Consider the following 23,136-nt stretch of genomic DNA (forward strand, 5'->3'; position numbering starts at 1 on the left):
TCCCCTAAGCCCCCCCACTACAGATGAGAGAACTAAAGACTGATTAAGCTCCGCAGCCACAGTTTGCCGTCCCAGCATGCTTTGGGAGGCCTGTAGCACAATTCATTTGCGTCGGTGCACATGCCACATCCTGTTACATCGCTATGAACAACACTTGTTTTCTGTGCAGCGACTGAAGGCATCATTTAAGGTGTCAGGGTTTAACACAGGAAACAGATACATGTTGGTACTTTCACTGACTTCAAGGTTTTATGTCAAGTTGTGACGGCCCAAAACAAACAATTGGTATATAACTGGTCCCTTGAAACCATTCTTTATTCCATTCCATGCATTACAATGAGCCTATCCTCCGATTTTTACCTCCACCAGTCTCCCCTGGTTTCAAGGGACCAGTTATATACCAATTGTGTGTTTTGGGGCATAGCAGCTTGACATCAAATCTGGAGGTGCCAAAGATCGGTGAAAGTACTGACATTTATCTGTTTCCTGTGTTAAACCGTGACACCTTAAATGATGCCTTCCGTTGCTGCACAGAAACAAGTAGTGATTTGACAGGATGTGGCCCCTTCTTGAAACGAAGGTTAATCACATTACGACGGAGGGACTGTTGAGGCATTTAACCCAATGTTGCCTTCACCCTGAAGTCTAGCCACTGCTGCCATACAAGACTGTGGAGTGAAGTACCTGGACAATAATACAGCACCTTCCCCCGCAGGCCTGGGGACAATTCTCACCTACTGGAGGGGGACACTTCAGTGCCCTCAGGCCTGGGGACATTCCTGTAGTGAGCGTTAAGCTCAAGTCTTAGATTGCCAGAGGGAATGTAGAATAGTCAGTGTACAAGTTTGATTTAAATCCTATAGAACAAAGGATGATTCAGAGGCTCCCTGCTTGCTAGTCTTGCCAAATGTAATGAACACAAACGAGTTATAGACGGATTACTCTTTTAAACGTTGTGGCCGCCAACGAGAGCACCTCACTAGACTCTTAATGTCATATTAGTCAGGAATCAATGATACAAACAACCAGTTAATAAGAGATCTCTACTAACATGCTACATGTGGAGAGGAACCCCCCTAATTTAATATTTTCAGACCAGTTTACTAATCAAATCCATCTACACTCATCACTTACTGGAGGGGGACACCTCATCTCTACCGGAGGGAGCAGCAGGGAACACACTCAGACACAGCGGAAGAAGGCTGAGATAACGCTCCACTCACAGAACCACCACACAGGGCGCGTCAGAGCAAGTTAGTCTCAAATACACATGAGTAATGAGCTCCCCTCAGGTTACACAGGTGTCACTGCCTCTGAGCATCACCGGCTGAACGGTGTTACTATGGAACGGCTTACGAGGGTATTTGTTTTCTTAATCTGTTTAGATTTCCTAAATCAATTAAAGGCCAGATTCAGGATGCGAAAGGAAAGAGACGATTGATCTCAACTGACACCTGGAAAGAAAATCAAGGTGAAGGTAACACAGGGCGGGCCTGGACATTGTGGACACAGGCAAGGAAATACAGTATAGACAAGGGAAAACCAAACTCCAGTTGTACCACTGGCAGACGTGGGGGTATGGGCCGTGCCACCACATACAGTGTTCTATCATAATCATGTCTCATTTGAAATCCCTTATCTGACCTATGTAAAGGTTTCTATGAGATATATATTTGTGAGATGCCATACTGTGGACAGAGAGGGAAGATGAGAATCATAAAGATGAGATTGATATTTCTGGACAGGTTGTGTTGACTTCAGTCACATTATAATTGACATGTTTCCTTCGCTGCTGTTGGTAATAGACCTTGAGAATTAAACAGAGAGCTCAATAGCATTGATTTGTCGTGCATGTCAGAAGAAAACTGCTCTCAGAGCTATCTTTTCTTTCCATCTTCCCTCTATCTTTATCTGGATGAACAAGTGATGATTCTGTCTCGCACGCACGGCTCTCCCCTGTGAGCACGAGGGGAGGGGGTCAGCACGACCTGCCCACACTAAGCCTGGCCGAGGAAGCGATGCGGGGGATATTGATCAGACCAGGACCTCTTAGATGACGCTGCTCAGTCGCTCAGTCACACACACACACACACACACACACACACACACACACACACACACACACACACACACACACACACACACACACACACACACACACACACACACACACACACACACACACACACACACACACACACACACACACACACACACACACACACACACACAGACACACACAGACAGACAGACAGAGCATGAAAGAGTGGAAACTCCTACAGGGAGGGATGGGCCCCTACAGACGCAGAACAACATGACTCCTTCCTGTCCATAATGAAACATGGTCCATTCTATTTTCCACTGTAGATCGATGTACAACAGCGTTAAACATAAGAAAAGCATGTTACACAGACTCTCTAACTGCTGGGGAAGCGACTGGTGGACACACTCAGTTTGAAATCCCTGCTTCTGCTGCTGCTGAGATAAAACTGGTGCTTATTAAAATAGCCACTCAAGTGTCAATCATCCAGCAATCTATCCCTCTGGGGGGATCATGAGATGATGAAATGGTGAAGAATTAAGCTTGACTTCGGCGGAATCGGATGTCATTAATCAGCTGTGTCAATTGGCGGAGCGGATCGGAGCCAGATCAGGAAGACTCTTTTTAGAGGCCGGTTGGCTGTCACTTAGGATCAGAACCCTCCACAAGGACCCCAGGATCATGCCTGAGCACCCAGACGCCAGGGACCCCGCCATCTGGAGATAGGAGCCGCAGCCGCAGAGAATCAGCCAAACCGCAGTACACAATCAAGACTTCTGCTATTTCTTGCATGTAAAATCTCTTTTGAGTGTCATGAAAAAAAAGAAAAGAAATACACGCTTTATTAAGATGGGTTTCTGATCACAGACAAAGAGACGGACATGTTGCATCTATTCTCCAGCTCTCATGTGCTTTAAAAGGACCGTATCTAATTACAGAATCTAATTAGATGCAGACACTTCATATCCACTTCACTTCAATACTCTATTGAAATCTTCAGGCTACATCTTAACGGTCCCTCCTAAGGACCTCTTCACCCCCACTACCCCCCCTGTACAAGTTTCTCTCCTATTAATAATAAAAATAAATAAATAAATAAAAAATAAAATAAAATCCTTCTTCTAACATTGTGACTGCCTATGGCCCCTGGTCCGAGCATTGACTACCATTATCTTATGATGACTGTTGGATAGATGATTCACTTACTTAAACAAATGTATTTGCTGTAAGTCGCTTTGGATAAAGGCGTCTGCTAAAATGCCATAAATGTAAATGTAAATTAAACTGTATGAATGTATGGTATCGTTGTAACCGTATCACGTACAGATCAATACAACCTTTTCTAGTCCAATACATTCATCATTATGAAGATCATAACAGAGTCTCCACCTACGACTGCATACAGCCTATCGATCATCACAAGTGGGTGGGACCGGAGACGGGGCCAATCAGTGCAGTGTGAGATGCACTCTACAGTGGCGATTTATGCTTTCGAAAAGAGAGAAGACCTTGAGGGGACAATAGAGCTGAGCTGGAACACTAATCAGATCGTGTCCCACTGATCAGGGGAATAGGCGTTTTAAGTCACACAAGTGCTGTCAAGGCAGATTATTGGCTCAGTGCCAACTGCCATATATATAAATAGCTGAGGAGACTACCATGGCAACCGAGTGACCCCACGGCGAAGGTTGTGAGGGTGAAGGATTTGTAGAAACGCTGTATGCATGAGAGGTGGTTGTCAGGTGCAGAACTCTTCTGAAGAGGCCCTTTTCTTACACAGAGGAAAAGCTATTACCCACCTAAAGCCATTCTCCAAACCTTTGATGAGCTTAAATAAGAACATTTTTGAAACCCTTTAATGTTGGATAAGCATTATAATGTAATTAGAGAAGCTGGCGATGACTCAACTTAGACCAAAAAAAAAAAAAAGATCTGTAGCATATTGAACTTTTTAGTCTAAGCTAAGCTTCATGAATAAATTAATTATTTATACATTTGTAATTTGTAAACACTAATCATCCATTGTTCTTAATTACAATTAATTAGTTATTAGAGCAGTTGATGACTCGGAAAACTAAAACACACACAGACACACAGTTACAGACACACACAGACACACACACACTTCTACAGAGACCCAGGGCTCAGTCAGATGCTGGCAGATACATTACCCCTGGGTGGTCATTTCCCAGGGTCATCCGTCTGTTGGTTCTATATTAGATATGTGTTACGGTCAGCCTGCCTGCACAGGGAACATACCAGGGCAAAGGTCACATTCACACAGGATCTGTCACACTCAGCCATGCTGTTCCAAATCTCACCAAGGGGATGTCCCTGTTTGTGGGAAAGAATTAATACAATAAAATAAAATAAAATAAAATAGGAAACTGGGCTGGACCTTAACATTGTTATGTCCGAAACCAGTGGATATCCTCTTTAACAAGCACCCCCATGCAGAAGTAGACCAACACTGAGACATTAGATCAGAGCGACAGGACAGACAACGGGTAAGGACTGCATTCAGAAGACTGCGGCGACTGATGAAACAGAACACATAGTCTACCGAGTTCAAATGGTTGGCTGGGGTCACAGGGAAAGAAAACTGGTCCTGGCTGTCTTCTAAGTGTTGACTCAGTGTCACACACAGAGCCGCAGGTCCTGGGAACCAGAGTGACACACTGCAGTGCCAACAGCTTGACCATTAACGGTCAGAATCAGGAACCGGCATCTGAAAAGCTGACAGGAATGCTGACCGTTGTCAGGCATCTACATATAAGGACAAACACTTGCCTGTCAATGTGTGTTGGTTGTACTCATGCTGCCCCACAACCACTGGATAACTCAGATGTTATCAAACTAAAAATATAATCAGCAAACATGAAAAATAGATTGCCACGACCTCATAAATAATACATGGTCACAAGGAGTATGGACAGAGGAGTCCCTGAGTACATTGAGTCTTGGTACATTGAGTCTTGGCCCATGTCAAGGACAGAAACAGACAGGCAGAGGAGCTCTACCCAGACACCTGAGCACAAAGTCCACACACAAACCTACAGTACACACCTACACACCTACACAGACACCTACACACACCTACACACACAGTGTGTGTCCTCCAGCTCAGCACCCAGAAGTCTTCCTCATCTATAATGTAGGAGAACCAGAGAGGCAGACTTCAGCTGTGTACAGGATCCTCCCACAGGGAGACAGGGTGATTCCCCTAAAGATCCAGCAGTCAGATCGTGTTTACAGTTGTTGCCTTGACTTCTCTGCAATACAATATGCCCTCTACGACACAAAACCGATAAGCAATACATACTATGGCAGCCCTGTGGCAACGAGTCGAGTTACGCAACGCATTTTCTGTTACATAACGTGATCTGTTGAACTACACATCCTTGAAGAACAGTGACAGAGAACGAACAGCCAGGAAGAATTCTGCTCAATTCCGACAATTCTCAATTCTCCTCCTCTTATTTTAATAAAATAAAATAAAATAAAATAAAATAGGAAACTGGGCTGGACCTTAACATTGTTATGTCCGAAACCAGTGGATATCCTCTTTAACAAGCACCCCCATGCAGAAGTAGACCAACACTGAGACATTAGATCAGAGCGACGTGACAGACAAAGTGCCAGGAAGAATTCTGCTCAATTATGACATTGGTTTAATTTTCACAAGATCACAAGAAACAAGACACGGAATATTGTATGAAGGCTGTTAAGACACTCAAGACTGCGTCAGTGTATCACCATTTCAAACACAGGGCCCTGCGTGGATGCTAATCCGTTAGATACATCAGTGGAGAAATACACTAGTGAATAAAGTTATCAGTGTGTCTCCTCTCCTCCGTTCACTCTGTTGCTAAACCAACCTGGCTGTACGGAATACTGATAAGACTGCCAGAGGGCGGGGGGAGATCTGAGACAGCATCGAGTAGATCAGGGGAGGCTGGCGGAGGTAGAAATCGGAGGACGGGCTCATTGTAATGCATGGAGCGGAATGAGGCATGGTATCAAACACGTGGAATGTGTTCCCCCATTCCGTTCCATGAATTACAATGAGCCCGTCCTCCGATTTCTACCTCCGCCAGCCTCCGCTGGATGAGATACATGATTAGATTCCTGAAAGCAGACACATTCTATTTTAGGAAGCTACAAATAGGAAGACAACAACTAACCGGTGTGTGATTCAGCCTTTATTCACAGAGTATTTACATAAAAGAGAAAGAGAGAGAGAGACAAAGAGAGAGAGAGAGGGGGGGGGGGGTGAGGGTAATGTTAAGGTGGGCTGGTCTGGATCTTCTGTGTGTTCCCGTAGAGTGCCTCTGCAACCAGCTGTCTCACGGCCGCTGTGTCCTCACCATCTGTTGGAGACACGCATGGCGGCCATGATGAGCCTTGATCTGACAGCGATCGTATGGCCTGTGACCCGACCGTCCTCTGTGGTCTGGGCTTCTGACCGGGGGGTTGTCTGTTCAAGTCCCTCTGAGGGACTGGGGCTGCACTGCTGTGGAGTGTCTGGCCTGAATCAGGGCTAGTATCCTGCTACCCTGCTACAGTGGATTCCATTCCATTTGGACTCAGAATTGACATACTAGTTTGGGGACATAATACAAAAAGAGTCTGGGACATGCATTATGTTCATTCATTTTGCTCGTCCTTGATGAAAATACATTTAAAACGAGAAGAAATTAATAAAGTAGTAGTAGTCAGCCAGTATGTGGTAAAACCACTCTACCACTCACTACAAAGCAAAGTGGCATAGTGGTGACGCTTAGCTGTGCCACTCTGAACTTTTCTTTGTGTGAAGCCGGAGGAAAATAAGCACAAACAATTGACACATAAGCCTTCTGTAACTTTGTCCCTTTCTTGTTGATATGCAACCCTGCCTCCACAGTCCAGTCAGTGTGTTATGAACTGCCAGTGGAGCTATCGTATTGATGAAGAGGTAGTGTTTCACTGAGGCCAGAGTTGAACAGGAAAGGCACCCTCTCTCCCTCTCTCCCTCTTTGTCTTTTTTCTCTCTCTCTCTCTCTCTCTCGTAAGGCTTCCAAGCGACCCCGCGGTTGAATTATTAACACAAACTGCAGGAAGCTATTGTAGGCTTGGCTTCCTTGGATTAAGGAATCTGTCGGAGCCAGCACTTCTGTTGCACACAGGTGAATAACTCAACTCTCGGTCCTGTCAAGCAGCTGTACATGTGGTACTGCAGGAGGCTAATGAATGCCCAGGCCAAAGCGTTCTGCTCTCATTCAGCGCGTGTCCTTGTTGTTCAGAGGCTGCCAGTCTCAGGGAGGCGGACCAGCTGGCACTCTCTCTGCAGCTACAGTGCCCAGCAGAGAGGGCTATGCAGAGCAGACCATACACATACTGTATGTACACAATGTGTGTGGCATTTGTACAGAGAGCGAGCTCGCCGCTATATCATGCAAAGGTAGCGTGTGCGATGAGAGAGAAACGGGGTTGAGCTGTTGCCAGGACATTGAGCCAGTGGCTCATGGGAATACGGAATGAACGTGCAGCAAGTACAGCATAACAGACGCCTGTCTGCAGGTATATACATAGGTCTATTCAATTATGAGCAGCTTATCGTGGTGGATCATCTCCTGTTCTCTGTGTGTGTTGTTTGTTTGGGTCCCTTGGGCAGTGTTGCTGGCGAGCTGACAGAGAATTCCCGAGAGAGAGAGAGGGAGAGGGAGAGGGAGAGGTACCATCGGCTCCAGAGGACTACCTCATGGATTACAGGCCCTCTATAAATACTCTAGTCACGCATCAGCAGCACAGTCTGCTGGCGGGGCCCCGGATTTACATACATTTGGACAGGCAGAGGACATGAGTTTAGAAAGGCTCTTTTAATCCGTATCCCTCACTTCATCAGTGACAGTTACCCTGTGCGATAACAAATATGCACTGTTTGTGCACACACGCATTACTACTCGCCGTGCATTGTGTATGTCCACAGGCAAAGTAACCAGGACAGGCGAGCGGACGCAACAAAACGACAGATGAACGCACGAGATAGGCTGATTAGCGCTGCTGCTCGCAGGTGATGTGGATAGCATCTCTCTTTCGCTCTCCCGTCCTGATCGCTTTTTAATGTGGATATACAGAAATGAGGTCCGTTCGCCTGCGTGCCGGTAATGGGGGGGAGCTGGTGGACTGTAACTCACCCACTTGCAGCTGCGCCAGCCGGGACTTAAATTCAGGCCTCTCCTCCAGGACCCTGAGCAGGTTGGTGGGTTCCATGCGCTCCAACTCCACCCTCCAGTACACGTAGATCTTGTGGTTGAAGCTGACGTAGACCAGGCAAGGGCTGTTCTTCCCGTCTTTACAGGTGTACTGACCTGTCCAGAACCAAACAGCACACAGACGCGACTCAAAACCTCACATCACAACACAAGTCGCATTTACTGTAGTGACAGTAGGAAATGCCTGAAATTGGATGGAAATGGTGTAATATTGAGGTCAATTTGGACTAACTGTATGCCCTGCTGTTCTGTGGAACAGTGGAACTGGCGCATCCCAATGAGCCCATCACTGAGCTCCCACGGAGACCGTGAACTAATGTGTGTTTCACCGACCGAGGCAGACTTCACGCAGACTAACAGTGGTGACACTGAGTTTATACACACCAATCATCATCAAGACTGAGTGGATGCTACCAAACAGGAGACCCACTGGGTACATGTGGCCCTTTTCTCAGTTGTTAGGAACACGACTCCCTGTGTCCTCTCCTCAGTCCTCCACTCACGTCCTACCGAAAACGCATCGGAGGAGAAGATCTAGATTCCTTCCCTTAGATATTCTTCTAAAACAAGTGGAGCACGGAGGAGAGGACGCGAGGAGTCGTGTTCCTAACAAGTGCGAAAAGGCTTATGTGTCTGTCGGCTGTGTGTTAAGTTCACACAATGGCTGAAAACACACATCTTTAATCCTATTATGTTATAATATTATAATCTCTTTCTCAAAGAAGCACTGGTGCTTGAGCTAAAACTGGAGAGACAGTGTGAGAGAGAGAGAGAGAGAAGAAAGCAAGAGAGGATGAAGCCAGTCTAGGAGCCGGAAGCCTAATACTGCCATCCAGTGGTGACAAAAGCTGTGCACATTTACAATTCTGTTCATGTATACCGGTACGAATATCATTTGCTTGATTATTATACAGAGCACCATCACAGAATCCAAATAGAATGGTTAACAAAGACGTCATGATGTGAAGAGGTTGGAGATCTGTCAAGAATCCTGAAGCAGGGCTCAGTGCAAGCATGCTTGAGGTGAAGGTGGTCTCACCTGCACAGAAAGCATTGACGTTCTCATCAAACTGGAACCGGACTACCATGCGGTTGTGGTCAATGATGTAGGTCTGACCGTCCCAGGCACAAGCCACCACCTCCTCCCTACCGTCACCCTGAGGATGGTCACAGTCACACATACACAGGATTGTCACTTACACATACCACCTCAAACACAATATACCAAACACACAGACAGACAGACAGACAGACAGACAGACAGACAGACACAAACTCACAGTGACATCCAGCTTCTGCAGAGCAAAGAGTTGGTGATCCACCTGCACTGACCACATCAACTGCTCCGAACTGTCCATCAACTTTAAGGTACCTAAAACACAGGCAAAAAAGATAAATAAATAAAACACAAACCAAAAAATGAAGAGCAATCTGTGTGTAATTTGTATTCTAGCACCGACTCAATGGGGCCCAATATGAGGACACAGGGCAGAACTAATAGAAGGATCTCTCTCTCTCCCTCGTAGAAATATGAGCTGTCTACATTTCACATACAGTACTCTTTTCTCAGTACAATTCATCACACGTTAATCCTAATTGGTTGACACAAGCATGACAGGCTGTCTCTAGGAGCCATTATGACCAGCGTGTCTGTAACAGCCAGTAGGATAATCCCATTGTTTCCCGCTCTCCTCTAAATATTGATTGTTTCTCTAGAATCTCAGAGCAATCTCTCGCTTGTATCTGCTCCTGTCAGGACCAATACTGTACATCATGTCAACCACCCTCTGTGGGATTTCTACCTCCGACACTGTCCTCACTAATGAAGGACAGAGATTATAAACTGTAGTCTGTCTGTCTGTCTCTCTGTCTGTCTCTCTCTCTCTCTCTCTTTCTGTCTGTCTCTCTGATGTAAATACTCTGTGAATAAAGGCTGAATCGCACACTGTTTAGTTGTTGTCTCCTTACTTGTATCCTAAAATAGAATGTGTCTGGTTCAGGGATCTCATCAGGCTGGTGGAGGTAGAAATCGAAGGACAGGCTCATTGTAATGCATGGAATGGGGGGAAAGTATCAGACACACAGATTTGATACCATTCCTCATCCTATTCCATGCATTACAATGAGCCTGTCCTCCTATTTCTACCTCCACCAGCCTCCACTGGGTCCTAACTATGGCACATATACAACTTGACAAATTGTTGTTGCATCATGTCACACATGTAGGTCTTGTGAAACACTATAGAACAGATAGATCTTCTAATTTTCAACCCAAGCTTCCCCTTCACAACTATGCGGCTCTCATTCAAATCTGTCAATAACAAAAAGCATGAAAAAGATGTAATCTTTCTTCATCAAGAAAAGTAATGATTTTTTTTTCAATCTCCTTTCTTCCATCTTTGGCCCAGTATTCCAAAACCTTGAATCTGGATCAGAATGACGTTTTTTGCTATCCAGGATCAAATTGAGCTGGCTGATTTTCCCAATACTCCTCAATATTGGCCAGAAAGATCTGAACCTGGATCGCAAAACATCATCAGTACTGGGCCTAGGTGACTGTCTCACTGGTGGTATGGTTGGCACTGGGTTGAATGCCTCAGAGCAGACGCAGACCAGGCTCCTCTGTGAGCAGGCACAGACACACTGCGAGACAGGGAGTCTCAGCAGGTTCTAAAGAGAAGGAGTATTAATACCCAGAATCACTGCTGCCAGGATAGTGTCCCTCCATGTAGGGTATCCTTCCCAGCCCTGAGTCATGAGCCCTGGAACTGCTTATCAACATCACAATGGAAAAGTCCCACATCAGCAGAGCAGAGGCACCTCTATTTTGCTGAGCCCACTTATGAGCCAAGTTATGATTTACAGTTCAGGATGTTATTAACTGCTGTGTTGTTATAGCTGAGTGAATCTTCATTAGGTTTCCACTTGGGGATGGACTTCAGAGGACAGAAGGTCACGGTGGTGTGATTATTAGACGATGGTGCAGCTGGGTGCTCTTCTCAAGTACGTGACTAGGACACTCACCATCGAGAGTGCAGAGAGCAAACAGGCCACATTTAGAATCGCCGCCTTTGGAGCCTGTCACAGAAAACAACAACAACAACAACAACAATGGTGGAAATATGCAAACACAATCCACATTTAAGGAGTTTCTAACTATCAATCAATGTCAACTGTGGGAGTTAAAACAATAATGTAATTTAGCCCTATATGTTCACTTATCTCACAGTAAACCTGTGTCATTTGTCATTCATCTCACAATGAACATATTTGTGTCTGTTTTTGTTTTTTTTCTCCATGCCATGCCATCCATTACCTCTGCTTATGCTGCCAATGAGGTGAGTGGAAACATTCTTGTTATGGATCCGCCCATGGGTCAGATGTAAAATGACATCTCTGGGAGGACCCTCGCTGTGACACACACACACACACACACACACAGACAGACAGACAGACAGACAGACAGACAGACAGACAGACAGACAGACAGACACAGACACAGACACAGACACAGACACAGACACAGACACACACACACACACACACACACACACACACACACACACACACACACACACACACACACACACACACACACATATATATGAGCTGGCTCAGTTTTTAGCACTAGAGGGCAAAGGTATATAGGTATATAAGGTAAAGGTATATACAAAGGTATATAACACAGAACACAGGTCTATAGCATGTATTCATTCATGCTTGAATGTGTAGTGATCCTTACCCCCCAGGAGTGGCTGGGGCCTCCTCTCCAGACCCAGGAGCAGCAGATCCCTGTTGTGTCCAGGAGCACAGCAGGAGAGCGTAGCCGCATCCAGGCTGGGACACCATCAGCTCAGGCTTACCCTCTGGGCCTGGGTTCACTGACAGACTGTCCACCTGGAACAGGACACAATGAGCCACAAGTGACAGACCGTGTGTGTGTGTGTGTGTGTGTGTGTGTGTGTGCGTGTGTGTGTGTGTGTGTGTGGAACAGGACACAATGACCCACAAGTGAACTGCACAGTACCTAGGATCAGTTTGTTTTGTCTAATCAAATGATATAAATCCCATACACATATCCTGGAGCCCACACATGTTTACGCATGCTTTCTAGGATTGACATATTCCATGGACTAACTGTGTTAGTAGTACCTGTCCCTCCAGAAGCCACTTCTTGAGCAGGACCAACTGTCCGGAGCCCAGGTCTGAGGCATCAGAGGGCTCCTCCCAGCGGAACGCACGCACCACACGGTCTGTGTAGCCCACCACCAGCTCACTACGACCATCCCCATCTGCAGGGCGGCACAACACACACACACACACACACACACACACACACACACACACACACACACACACACACACACACACACACACACTTAAACATCTTTAACTACGATAAAATGGGTCAAACTCCTGCATTGAATATCGAGAGAATAGAGCTTACCTATGTCACTTATAAGGATCACTTTAGTGTTAGCCGGAATGTGCTGTGTAAAGCAGGGCTTCTGATCATCAAAGAACAGTGTGTCCTGCTGGCTGGATGAATCTGCCTTGGCTGCACCGACAGCTGTCAGGTCAAACAAGTGAAACCATCCCTCTGCACCCACAGCCACTACAAAGTTCTGACAAATAAGTGAAGGTGATGAATTAGTCAGTACTCATGAAACGTGAGGGGGAAATCACACAGAGGTTCATGATACCATTGTTCTAACTGGAGACCATAAGGACTTGGGTTGGGTAACTCACCTTTCCTTTATTGCAAACATCTCCAATGGCAACACAGGTGAGCTACAAATAAACGATACAAAGACAGTTTACTTTGATGGTTTTTGATCACACAAACATGTCCTGCCTCATCATGACCTTAAAAGAGTAGTCCTATAATATCTTTTAACATGATACTCACCATGCCAACACATGCTCTTGTGATCCAAGGCTTGCAGTCATCATTTTTGTACACAAGCAGCTTTCCACTTGTATCACCCACAACCAGCTCATTCAGCTACAACACATTGAGACAACAGTTCAAGACACAGTTTATATAGGCAAGGCGAGGTAGTCAAAGAAGGAGAGGGATGAAGGATTACTGTCAAACACTAAAGGACTTAAGACACATTGCGAAGCAGGAAAGTAAGTAAATCTAGCAATCTATGAATAAAGAATTATGATGTTAAGAAAATACTTTACCGAATCGTTGTCCGCATCTCCGAGACAAATTGCATGAGGAAACAGGGTTCCTGTGAAATCCAAGCTAACACGCTGAACATAGCTCAGAGACCGCATATCATCAGATACATGCGTCGTTTAAGCTGTACTAAAGCTAGAATACGTTAATTAGTTGTAACCATACAAAATTAGCTCCGTGGGTTTCTGTGCCCCTCTAACTGAAGATGTCTGGACCGCCGCTCTTCCTGAAACAAAAGGTAAATATAAAGCACATGACCAAAACAGTACGGAAACTCAACTGAGACATGCTACAGCTGTTCGTGTGTTGGCGTTTCGTATAACAAGAATGTTTGAATTGAACGAGCAAGTTAGATAACAAATAAACTAGGCATACCATTTAGCTACCACTTCGGAGACATGCAGTAACTACACATACAAATAGGCCAATTTCAAATGTGTTTAACAGTAAGAAATGCAGACATACATATAAAACACCTCCCATTTGTATTTAGTAGGCTATACCGAGAACACATAATTTCAGTATCCAGTAGTGATACAACTCTGCCACCTAGTGGTGTCTCACCAGAGTGCAGAAAAGAGACTAGGCTTACATGACTGCCAATGGTCTCCTCCAGAGGGAGCTGCAATGCAATGTACATTTTATAACTGGTATTCCAACTTGTCATAGGCCTACTGTGCAGGGGCCAAGATTCAAGACTTTATACTCTTTGAATAAGGGACTCAGGAAGTAATAAAATACAAATGTTTCATTTATATGAACCAAGGCTACCCTATTACGCTTTAGCCTATGTTTGGTGATTTTGTTGCATACAGAAACAAGCAGGCATACTCGACCTTTGTTGACCTATGAAAATTCTTGCAAACTATATGCACATTGAGGGAGATGCTAGATATTTGCTAAAGGTGTGTGTGTGTGTGTGTGTGTGTGTGTGTGTGTGTGTGTGTGTGTGTGTGTGTGTGTGTGTGTGTGTGTGTGTGTGTCCAAACAAAGGGGAAAACAGGTAGTCATGACCCATTAAACGGCTGCACCGTCATTGGTCACAGATAAGCCCTTTGCTCTCACTTCGTCGCCGTCTATGGTGAAACGGAATTTTACATCAAGTTCAGCGCATAGTCAAATAAATGCCTTAACAAGTTGATTCAGAATGGTGAGAGACACCTTGCGCTGGCATCTGTTATTCACTCAAAACGCTTTATACAAGTGTTATGAATTAATTAATGTGCATTATTATATTATAATTTTTTCTTAAAAGTGTAGGTCTACTTGACACATTATGTTGACTAGGCTACATCTTTATGTTTTTTTGAATAGCCAGATGCAGGTTAATACAATGTTTAAACAAACATTGGAATGAGTCTAGACGTGTGTTGCAATAGGACATATTTTCCTTTTTTTTTTAAATTTTTGTTTCATTCATTTAATAAACATCTATCTTCAATTAGCATTCAGTGAGCTTTTCACTTGAATAAAAACTGTTTCTTCAATATTGTATTGCACCTGCAGCAATACATACAAAGAGTTCTAGGCGACCCTAATCGACCACATAAAAACACAACAACACAATTTATTTTAACAGCTAACAAATTGAAAATTAATCCCACATATCACACAGTATTTATAAAAGGGACAAATGGGTCCTTATGAGTTTTGTTTTATTATCTCTCAGTGAACTCCAAAAAGAAGGGAAAAAGGCGGAGGTGTTTCAATGGAGGCTATGGCGCCCAGATGTCATATTAATTTTTACACCAAGCTATGACTGGAACCCTCAACTGGAGGGAGCGCTCTCCCTGCCTCTGGAAGATCGCGGAAGAAAAAAAAAAGTCTTTACAAAGCGCTAATTGGACTCTGGAACCGCACTGACAGGGCATGGTAGATAGGTTTCAGAAAGCCCGGCGATGGCGAGGGGGTTGGGGGGAGCTGAATAGAACCCACGCTTCTTTTCTAAACTCTCTTGCTGTGCCAAAAAGGGGAGGGAAAAGAAAAGAAAAGTTGGTGGGGGCTGCAAGGGTTTTTCAATGCAAGCTTGATCTTGAATGCCACAGCCAACACAGAGAAATTGCACAATTTATTAGGCCTACACCCCCCTCTCAAACACTCAAACACACACACACACACACACACACACACACACACACACACACACACACACACTCATTCATCGCCATGAGTAGAGTCGGTTGGTTTTGTCCTGAGTGAAAGACATGTTCTATTATGCTCCCCTTTAAAAGAAACAAAAATTGTCGAAATACACTGTGTCGAGTCTACTGTAACAAAATAGGGTGTATCAAATCATACACAAAACATCCTCGAATGCGAGTTTCTTATGGTCCCTCCACAGATTTACCCTTCCGTTCCGCCTCTACGATGGTGATGATTGGCTCTAATGAAAGTGGAAAATTCGCCTCTGCTGGACAAAGCTCTATTCTTTGAGAGAAGCATTCAAATGCGGCTGTAAAAGTGTTAACAATAAACTGTATGGGTCAACCAAGAGGGGTCTACTTGCGCCAACCTGACGAGAGTTTCAAACAACTTGCAGCTATGGGGACTTGTCCCATAAACCACACCTGGAATGCACAGGCAAGGAAAACAAGCAGACTAATCTTGATATCTTTCATAAGAAGTTATGAAGCACTACTATGGCGCCTTGGGTACACTGGGCGCTGTGGGCTGTTTTTCAGCACTACTTTTTGGTCCAGCCTGGATAGTGAACTGCGTACATTTTTTTTGCCTATAGACTACTCTCAAACGTTGTACTAACTAATAATACTAAATATGTAGGCATATCATGGATATAGCCTATATTATATTTTACTTTCTGGCTTTCCCTGTTCGTAATGAACTTTTCATAAAAGTTCATACGTTGCAACAAGTTACCTCTAAAACTATGATCCACACAAACTGTTAAGCACATGAAATGTCTTGGCTATAGACTAGACATTGTATAGTGTAAGACTATTTCAAAGCACCTTTTTCAGAATTCCGGAAAAGTTCGTTTGTAAAATACATTCCTATCAATTAGTTTAAACTGAGGAGATTGAATTACATGTTCCTCTAATTGAGATTTAAATGGACAATTCACATAACTGAAATACTATAACTGGTCAAAACTCAAAACGGCTATAAAAGTCTACAAGCTGCAACCAGTTGTGCTTTTGCGACTGTTTGTTCAGCGGTTGAAGTGGCACGCGTCCGGCGTACGCATTGCAACAGCACAGGAGCCAAGGTGAATACAACAACGAGAGGAGGCGTGGTCAGGTCCAGCGCGTGGGGCTGCCAGTGAATTGAAAAGCCCCGCTACTGCCCTTTCTTGGGACTCAGTGCAGCCTGAGGAGTGTGCGAAGCAGGAGCCCACAAGACAACAAGGCAAAAGTGAGCATTAATCCACACGTGAACGCCACGAGCAGGACGCACGGCCACCGATCGCTCCAAAGAATACTTTGAGATTCTCTGCAACTCCTATTTTTTTTCTTTTTCACTGATTGCCAATGGACATCACAGCCAAGATGGAAATAAATGTAAGCCAACAGCAGTTCATGCCGCCTGCCTGCTTCTTCGCTGCCGCTGCACAGAGCATCCAGCTGAGCCCGACCAGCAGCCAGGGCAGCGGTAAGTCAGCATCCAAGAGACAGCGCTCATCCTCGCCAGAGCTGTTGAGATGCAAGAGGAGGCTAAACTTTGCGGGCTTTGGGTACAGCCTACCACAACAGCAGCCGCACGCCGTGGCGCGGAGGAACGAAAGGGAGCGCAACAGGGTGAAACTGGTCAACAACGGCTTCGCCAATCTCCGGGAACACGTCCCCAACGGTGCGGCCAACAAGAAGATGAGCAAAGTGGAAACTTTACGGTCAGCGGTAGAGTACATTCGTGCACTCCAACAACTTTTAGATGAGCACGACGCTGTGAGCGCAGCATTTCAGTCCGGGGTCATGTCGCCCACCATCTCACAGAATTACGCCAACGACATGAACTCCATGGCAGGCTCTCCTGTATCCTCCTACTCCTCCGACGAAGGGTCCTACGACCCCCTCAGCCCCGAGGAACAGGAACTCCTGGACTTCACCAACTGGTTCTGAGCATCCATAAGGTAAGAATAAACCTCTGAATTATCATAACAGGTCTCTTTATTATCATCATCATAAACATTATTATCAGGACCTTAAATGCCCCCAAATGAAATGTAGTCTAATTATTGAACGAATGTCTGATGTTTTTTACTTATTGTCTACACAGAAATATGGATCAGCTGAATAATTTGCTAATCTCAGCATGCGCCTGGGAGGATCCCAGAGGAGCTTGCGTCCTCCAGATCAAGATGCCCTGAGTTTGCGTTTTGCTCTTGCTCCAGACGCACGGCCCAATCCACCTAAAGAAGCGGCCTTGCAATCGGACAAACTGCGGACCTCAGGCCGGTGTCAAGCGCCAAAGGACTTAAGAAGAAGACGGCTCTCCACTCCGACAGCGTGGGAATCCAAACTTCCAGCGCATTCGCCCATGAAAACATAATTTCAAAAGTGACTTTATACGACATTATAGCACACAAAACATTATTTAAAATGTTGCTCTCAAACTATGCTAAATCCAATCAAAGAACATCAACCCTCTTTGTAAACTTCTGTGACATTTAATTCTAAAATTCTTCCAACTTGCGGATTTTATTATATGAAGTTCTATATCAAACATATTAAAATATTTTTGTATGTAAGAGATTTATAGATGTTTTGTACACATTCTTTTGTATATATTTTGACAATATATTGATACGTTGCTTATTACCTCTTGCCTATTTAGACTTGTAGTCTATTATGCTCTGCAGCTGGCTATTCTGTGTATGATTCATGAGGTTTCAAGAAGGGGTTTGACACTCCGACGTTTTATTTTAGCACCAATGTGTCTTATTTAATAGGAAATACATGTTATTGTATTATGTCATGGAGTTCAAAATGATCAAAGGTTATGCAGCTATTGTCCAAACAGAGCACAATGGCGATGCATTGTCTCTCTCTATATACTGCCAGCTCTACATTGCCTTTACTTATACGATGTTGGTTGAAAAGAGAAACGCCTATAACCATATTTTCTACACTCTAGTCTCATAATAAAACCTTTCTCAAGAATTCCACTTTCATCTCTTTACTTTTCTTTGCATTTTACACTTGACACCTTTAACCAAAGACACCACTTTCACAGAGGGAGCATGTATTTTGGTACATAGGTATATGTATCCAATAATTGCATGCAGTCTTGCAGCATTTTCTTTAAAATGCTTCTTTTCTTTACGTACAATTCCACCACCACATTATATCTCATAGCACTTTTACGCGCGACCTAATTTGCATTAAATATATCTATTTTGAAATAAGAAATACGATTTTGACATCCATAGAAATATATAGTCTTCAACAAAACGGAATTCCTCAAAATTGCTCTGTTTTTCCCCAAAGAACACATATGGCCTTTCCAGTAAGGTTAGCAAAGACGTGTCTTGAATTGGATAATTCACTGCATGCATGCCGATTCTGTTGTTCACCAGCTCAACGTTCTCGTGCGCAAGTGCGTAAAAGATGCAGCTGTATAGACAAAGACAGCGCCTGAAAAGTTGATTTCCAACTATTCCACCATCTGAACCAAAAGCCTGAAACTCACCAGAAAAAAAATGTAGGCCTATACTTTTGTGGGGGTGACCTAAACCTTTAACATTTTTCAGAAACATGCTGGCAATATCTTTTGGAACTTTATTCTGGGAATAGTGGACAATAACAGCAAACATAAACTACAGTGTGAATAAAAGCTGCACGCTGGTTTGTCATCGAACCCATATTGGTATAGATAACTGTTACTAGTTGATCAGATGAGGCTGCTATGAACAAAACAACGAAAAAAACCCACATAAAAACGACAACCACAAACTATTTGGTTAGAGAGGAGAAACTTTGAACACCAACAGTAAAACAACATATTTCAGCAGTAAAGACTACGCATTTGGTGTTGTCTTTAATGAAACAAAGCAGCAAACTATAAACTTAAATATCTAAAAATTTAAATTGTTTATGAATTGTTCAGGTAGGTATATTTATGCCAGGGAAGGAGCCATCGAGTTTGACAGGTACAGACGCGTTTGCAGCGAGGCGCGTGCCTCGTTTAATGAGTGAATGAGGTTGTAGTGGTCGAGTGGAGACGCATTGAATTGGTTGACGGCGTGTGCCTTCTGACAGCAGCGCGCGACTAGCACTCCTCAACTGTCCTTGGGAAAGGGAAAAAAATCGTCTGGCTGAAGTTAAACCATTTGTTGCATGAAAGCTCACAGGGGATTTCATCAAAGAGCACTAGGTATTGTTCACCGCTATCTATATCTGAGAGAGTTATTGCCAGTAGCACATTCCTTGACACCGAGTAAAACAGCGTAGCCTACGCCTTATTAATGATTTATTCTGGAAAAGACATTGAATATTGCGCGTGAACACTACAAGAGAGCCTACATTTGTTTTGAAACATGTAAAGGCATGCGTAAATGCACCAATATTATCCATCGCTTTAACCTTCAGGGGTGAATTCTAAATCCATTGATGAGACCAAGTTATTTTGGATTTACCAAGACTGACAATACAAAAAGAACACACAATTGAACACAAAAAGAACCACTATTGGGTTATAGAAGTTATATGAATCCGACCATCGTAAACAGCAAAGAATGGTCTGAACAATTCTGTGACCGCTTGTCTGAGCGCATTATGGCTTTCCTCCTCGACTCTGTCAAGCGAAATGAAACAGGGAACTGCCATATCTAATTGAGGATTTCTTGCGGGACCCTCTCACCTTAAGCTGAGGGAGACATCTGAAAATACAAGGGGCATTTAAGTGATGCCTCATTTATTCATTTTCATTATGCATATTATTCACTTACTTTCCTTTTTGCAGACATAAAGCAAGTCGGTTCAAATCAAGACATGAGAGTTGGTGTATAATGTAAATGTGGTTAAATGACATGAGTGAGTGCAGCGCATATAGCTGGTTAAACTTATTTTTTCACTTTCTCACCTTTTTCACTTTCTCTTCACAATCAAGACAACACAAACGATAACTTCATGATTCCGTCGGGCCACAGAGAAAACAATAAAAAACTAAAGCATATTTAATGGGATTTACCCGAGCTGAATTGGAAAAAACGCATGTGTAAATCACGGTGACAGTGGTTGATATGTGGAAAAGTTCGATTTAAGTGTCACATATCTCAAGTAAGAATTCGGAACGTCATGAGCAGAGGCTGAATATGCAGTTAACTATAAAGTCCCATTCAGTAGATTAGTTTAACTAGAAAGCTCTGCATATTTCAGTACCATAGACAGCACTCCATTCTCCAGCTAAGACCATGTCCACCCTCTCTAGAAAAAGTTCCATATCAAAAAGTATTATTGTATTGAAGATATGCAACAATGTCACATGGGTGGCCATTGTTAGATGAACATGTCTCCAAAGGGCTCCATGTTGCCCTGTGTTAATAATGACTGACAAGTTGGTGGCTGGTGATGTCACAGGTTGCTGGTGTCATCCAGTGGGTTGGCGATGACAGAGTTGTGGATGAGGACAAAGAGGGGCAGGTAGGCCAGGAAGTCCATCAGGTCAAGGGAGCGGATGTGTCGGAGCTCGCGTCTAACGGCTTCTTCGTGATCTTGGTGGATGCCTCCAGCCTTTAGCTCCACCAGAAGCTGCTCTGCGCTGATGCAGTCCTGCTGGGCCACAGCGCCCCCTGTCTGCGCCTCCAGTAGGAAAAGGAACAGCTGCTGTAAAGTACGAACACAAGGTCAATACGCATGAAAAAAGAGACGCCTTTTCAATATGAAACAGGATGGACCTGCAGTCAGGGCAGCAGTGTGTCTGCGTGTGTGTGTGTGTGTGTGTGTGTATGTGTGTGTGTGTGTGTGTGTGTGCGTGTGTGTGTGCATGTGTGTGTCTTTCTTCCTGAGACGGTTCAGGTTACATCGGCCTGTTTCTAGTCTTGTATGAGTGCACCTGTTTGCACAGTTAAATGCATCCTAGGTAATAATTGGGGGGAGGGGGGTATAATCCCCTGGCAATTAGCCCATTTCTCCCTCCAACCTCTCCAGTTAACAACCCTATCCCCACCATGCAGCTCTATAATTACAAAGCTTTCCCTACCTGGCCAAGGCTCGGTTTCCATACCCATGGCCACATGCTTTCATGTTCCTCTGCCTTTCAGAGGCCTGCACCTCCCCATTTGAATGCAACGGGCTGCCTTTGGTTTGTGAATGGCCATGTTATAGCCTACAGCCCTGCTGGTCCATCTGAGATGAGCAGGGTGTCTCAGGCTGATTACAGGGCAGGGCGGAGCAGACGGGATGTACACCGCTGGGCTCTTTAATGAGATTAGGCGCTGTAATCCATGAAAGCGAAAAGCACCTCTCTCAGTCCTTCATTTCTATACATGCACTTGGTACTTCTCAGAAAAAAAGCTAGTTTTACTAAGCTTGCATTTGAATTGCTCTTGTTTACCAGTCTTTATTTCACTGTAATTACAACCCCCCCGGGGGCCATGAAAGAGGGAGAGGTGTAGTACTGTACTGTAGGTAGGGAGCACATTTGTGTGCATGAAATGATCAATGTGTGCGTGCGAAATGTGAAGGTATATGCTAAATTTGGGAAGCATAGTGGATGGAACATGGCACCATGAAAACTGCTTGAATTCAAAGGTTGAATATCAACCCCCCCGTCCTCCCGTCCCCCCACGCCCCACGCCCCTGCCCCACCACCCTCATCCCCACCCCCACCTCCAAAAAACAAGAAACGAACAAAAAAAAACATTTGAATGTTTGGTGAATCAACAAGCCTTTGATAATCCAAACCAAACTTTCTTGTTACCTTTGCTTTGTATAGCTTCAGTTCCAGAGAACAGAAATCCATCTTGCTGATCAGGGAACGCATGAACTCACTGTAAGAAGAGACACACACACACAGCAGTCATTCGAGAGTCGACCATGCTTCTGCAAAACTGAGCCCTCTTGGTCCCTAAGATCAAGTTAAACATCCCCCTCTTTTTGGATCATCCTGTGTGTCTACCAACGCATATGGTCAAAATCAACCACCCTCCACCTCTTCCTGGACCTGACCCAGAGCTAGGGTAAAAGAGAGAGGGTAAACAGAGTGGTAGATTGCCCTGGGTGGACAGACGGAGAGCCCAGTCAGGGAGGTCTGGCTCCTGTGGCGGGTGTGTTTTGGCGGGGGTCTCCCATGTGGTGCAGTGTTTGGGGAGATGTGATGGTAAAGTGTTCTGAGCCCATTGTGGTTGCTCACAGTGCCCTGCCTCCCAGACAATGACCATGGACACGGGGACATCCCGCCACAGTAACGGATAAAACCTCTCTGGTCGGGGGACAGTGTGGGTGGGGGTGGAGGTGGAGGGGTTGGGGTGGTGGGGTGGGGGGCTGACGGGGTAAAGGCAGGCAGAGAGAGACAGGCAGGAGAGGGGCACGCTCTGGTGCAATGTGACCACTTGCTGACCGACACAATGTAGCCCGCTCAGATAATTAGACGGGGACACAAACGATTGTGTTGAGACAGACCTCTCCTGTCCAGCGTGTGGCACAGTGACGGCCGTGCCCTCTCTAACGAGCCCCCTGTGTTAATGAGTATCCCTC

The 23,136-nt window shown here is 44.7% G+C and overlaps 2 protein-coding genes across 2 annotated transcripts; one reads left to right on the top strand and one right to left on the bottom strand.

Moving 5' to 3' along the window:
• Positions 1-6,236: 6,236 nt before the first annotated feature.
• On the bottom strand, positions 6,237-13,696 carry itfg2 (integrin alpha FG-GAP repeat containing 2). The gene is made up of 12 exons (XM_083691945.1): positions 13,486-13,696; positions 13,205-13,300; positions 13,045-13,086; positions 12,743-12,920; positions 12,448-12,587; positions 12,038-12,192; positions 11,612-11,706; positions 11,320-11,373; positions 9,576-9,667; positions 9,335-9,452; positions 8,218-8,391; positions 6,237-6,411 (listed from the first exon to the last, which is right to left on the bottom strand). Exons 1-12 carry the CDS (start codon positions 13,579-13,581, stop codon positions 6,326-6,328), a joined length of 1,326 nt encoding a protein of 441 aa, XP_083548071.1. The 5' UTR covers positions 13,582-13,696; the 3' UTR covers positions 6,237-6,325.
• Positions 13,697-16,858: 3,162 nt separating this feature from the next.
• Positions 16,859-18,539, top strand: ascl1a (achaete-scute family bHLH transcription factor 1a). Its single transcript, XM_083692568.1, has 2 exons — positions 16,859-17,570; positions 17,717-18,539. The coding sequence occupies exon 1, from the start codon at positions 16,972-16,974 to the stop codon at positions 17,557-17,559; it is 588 nt and encodes a 195-aa protein (XP_083548694.1). The 5' UTR covers positions 16,859-16,971; the 3' UTR covers positions 17,560-17,570; positions 17,717-18,539.
• Positions 18,540-23,136: the final 4,597 nt, after the last annotated feature.

This window comes from Argentina silus (genome assembly GCF_951799395.1).
Source record: "Argentina silus genome assembly, chromosome: 20".
Lineage (NCBI taxonomy): Eukaryota > Metazoa > Chordata > Actinopteri > Argentiniformes > Argentinidae > Argentina > Argentina silus.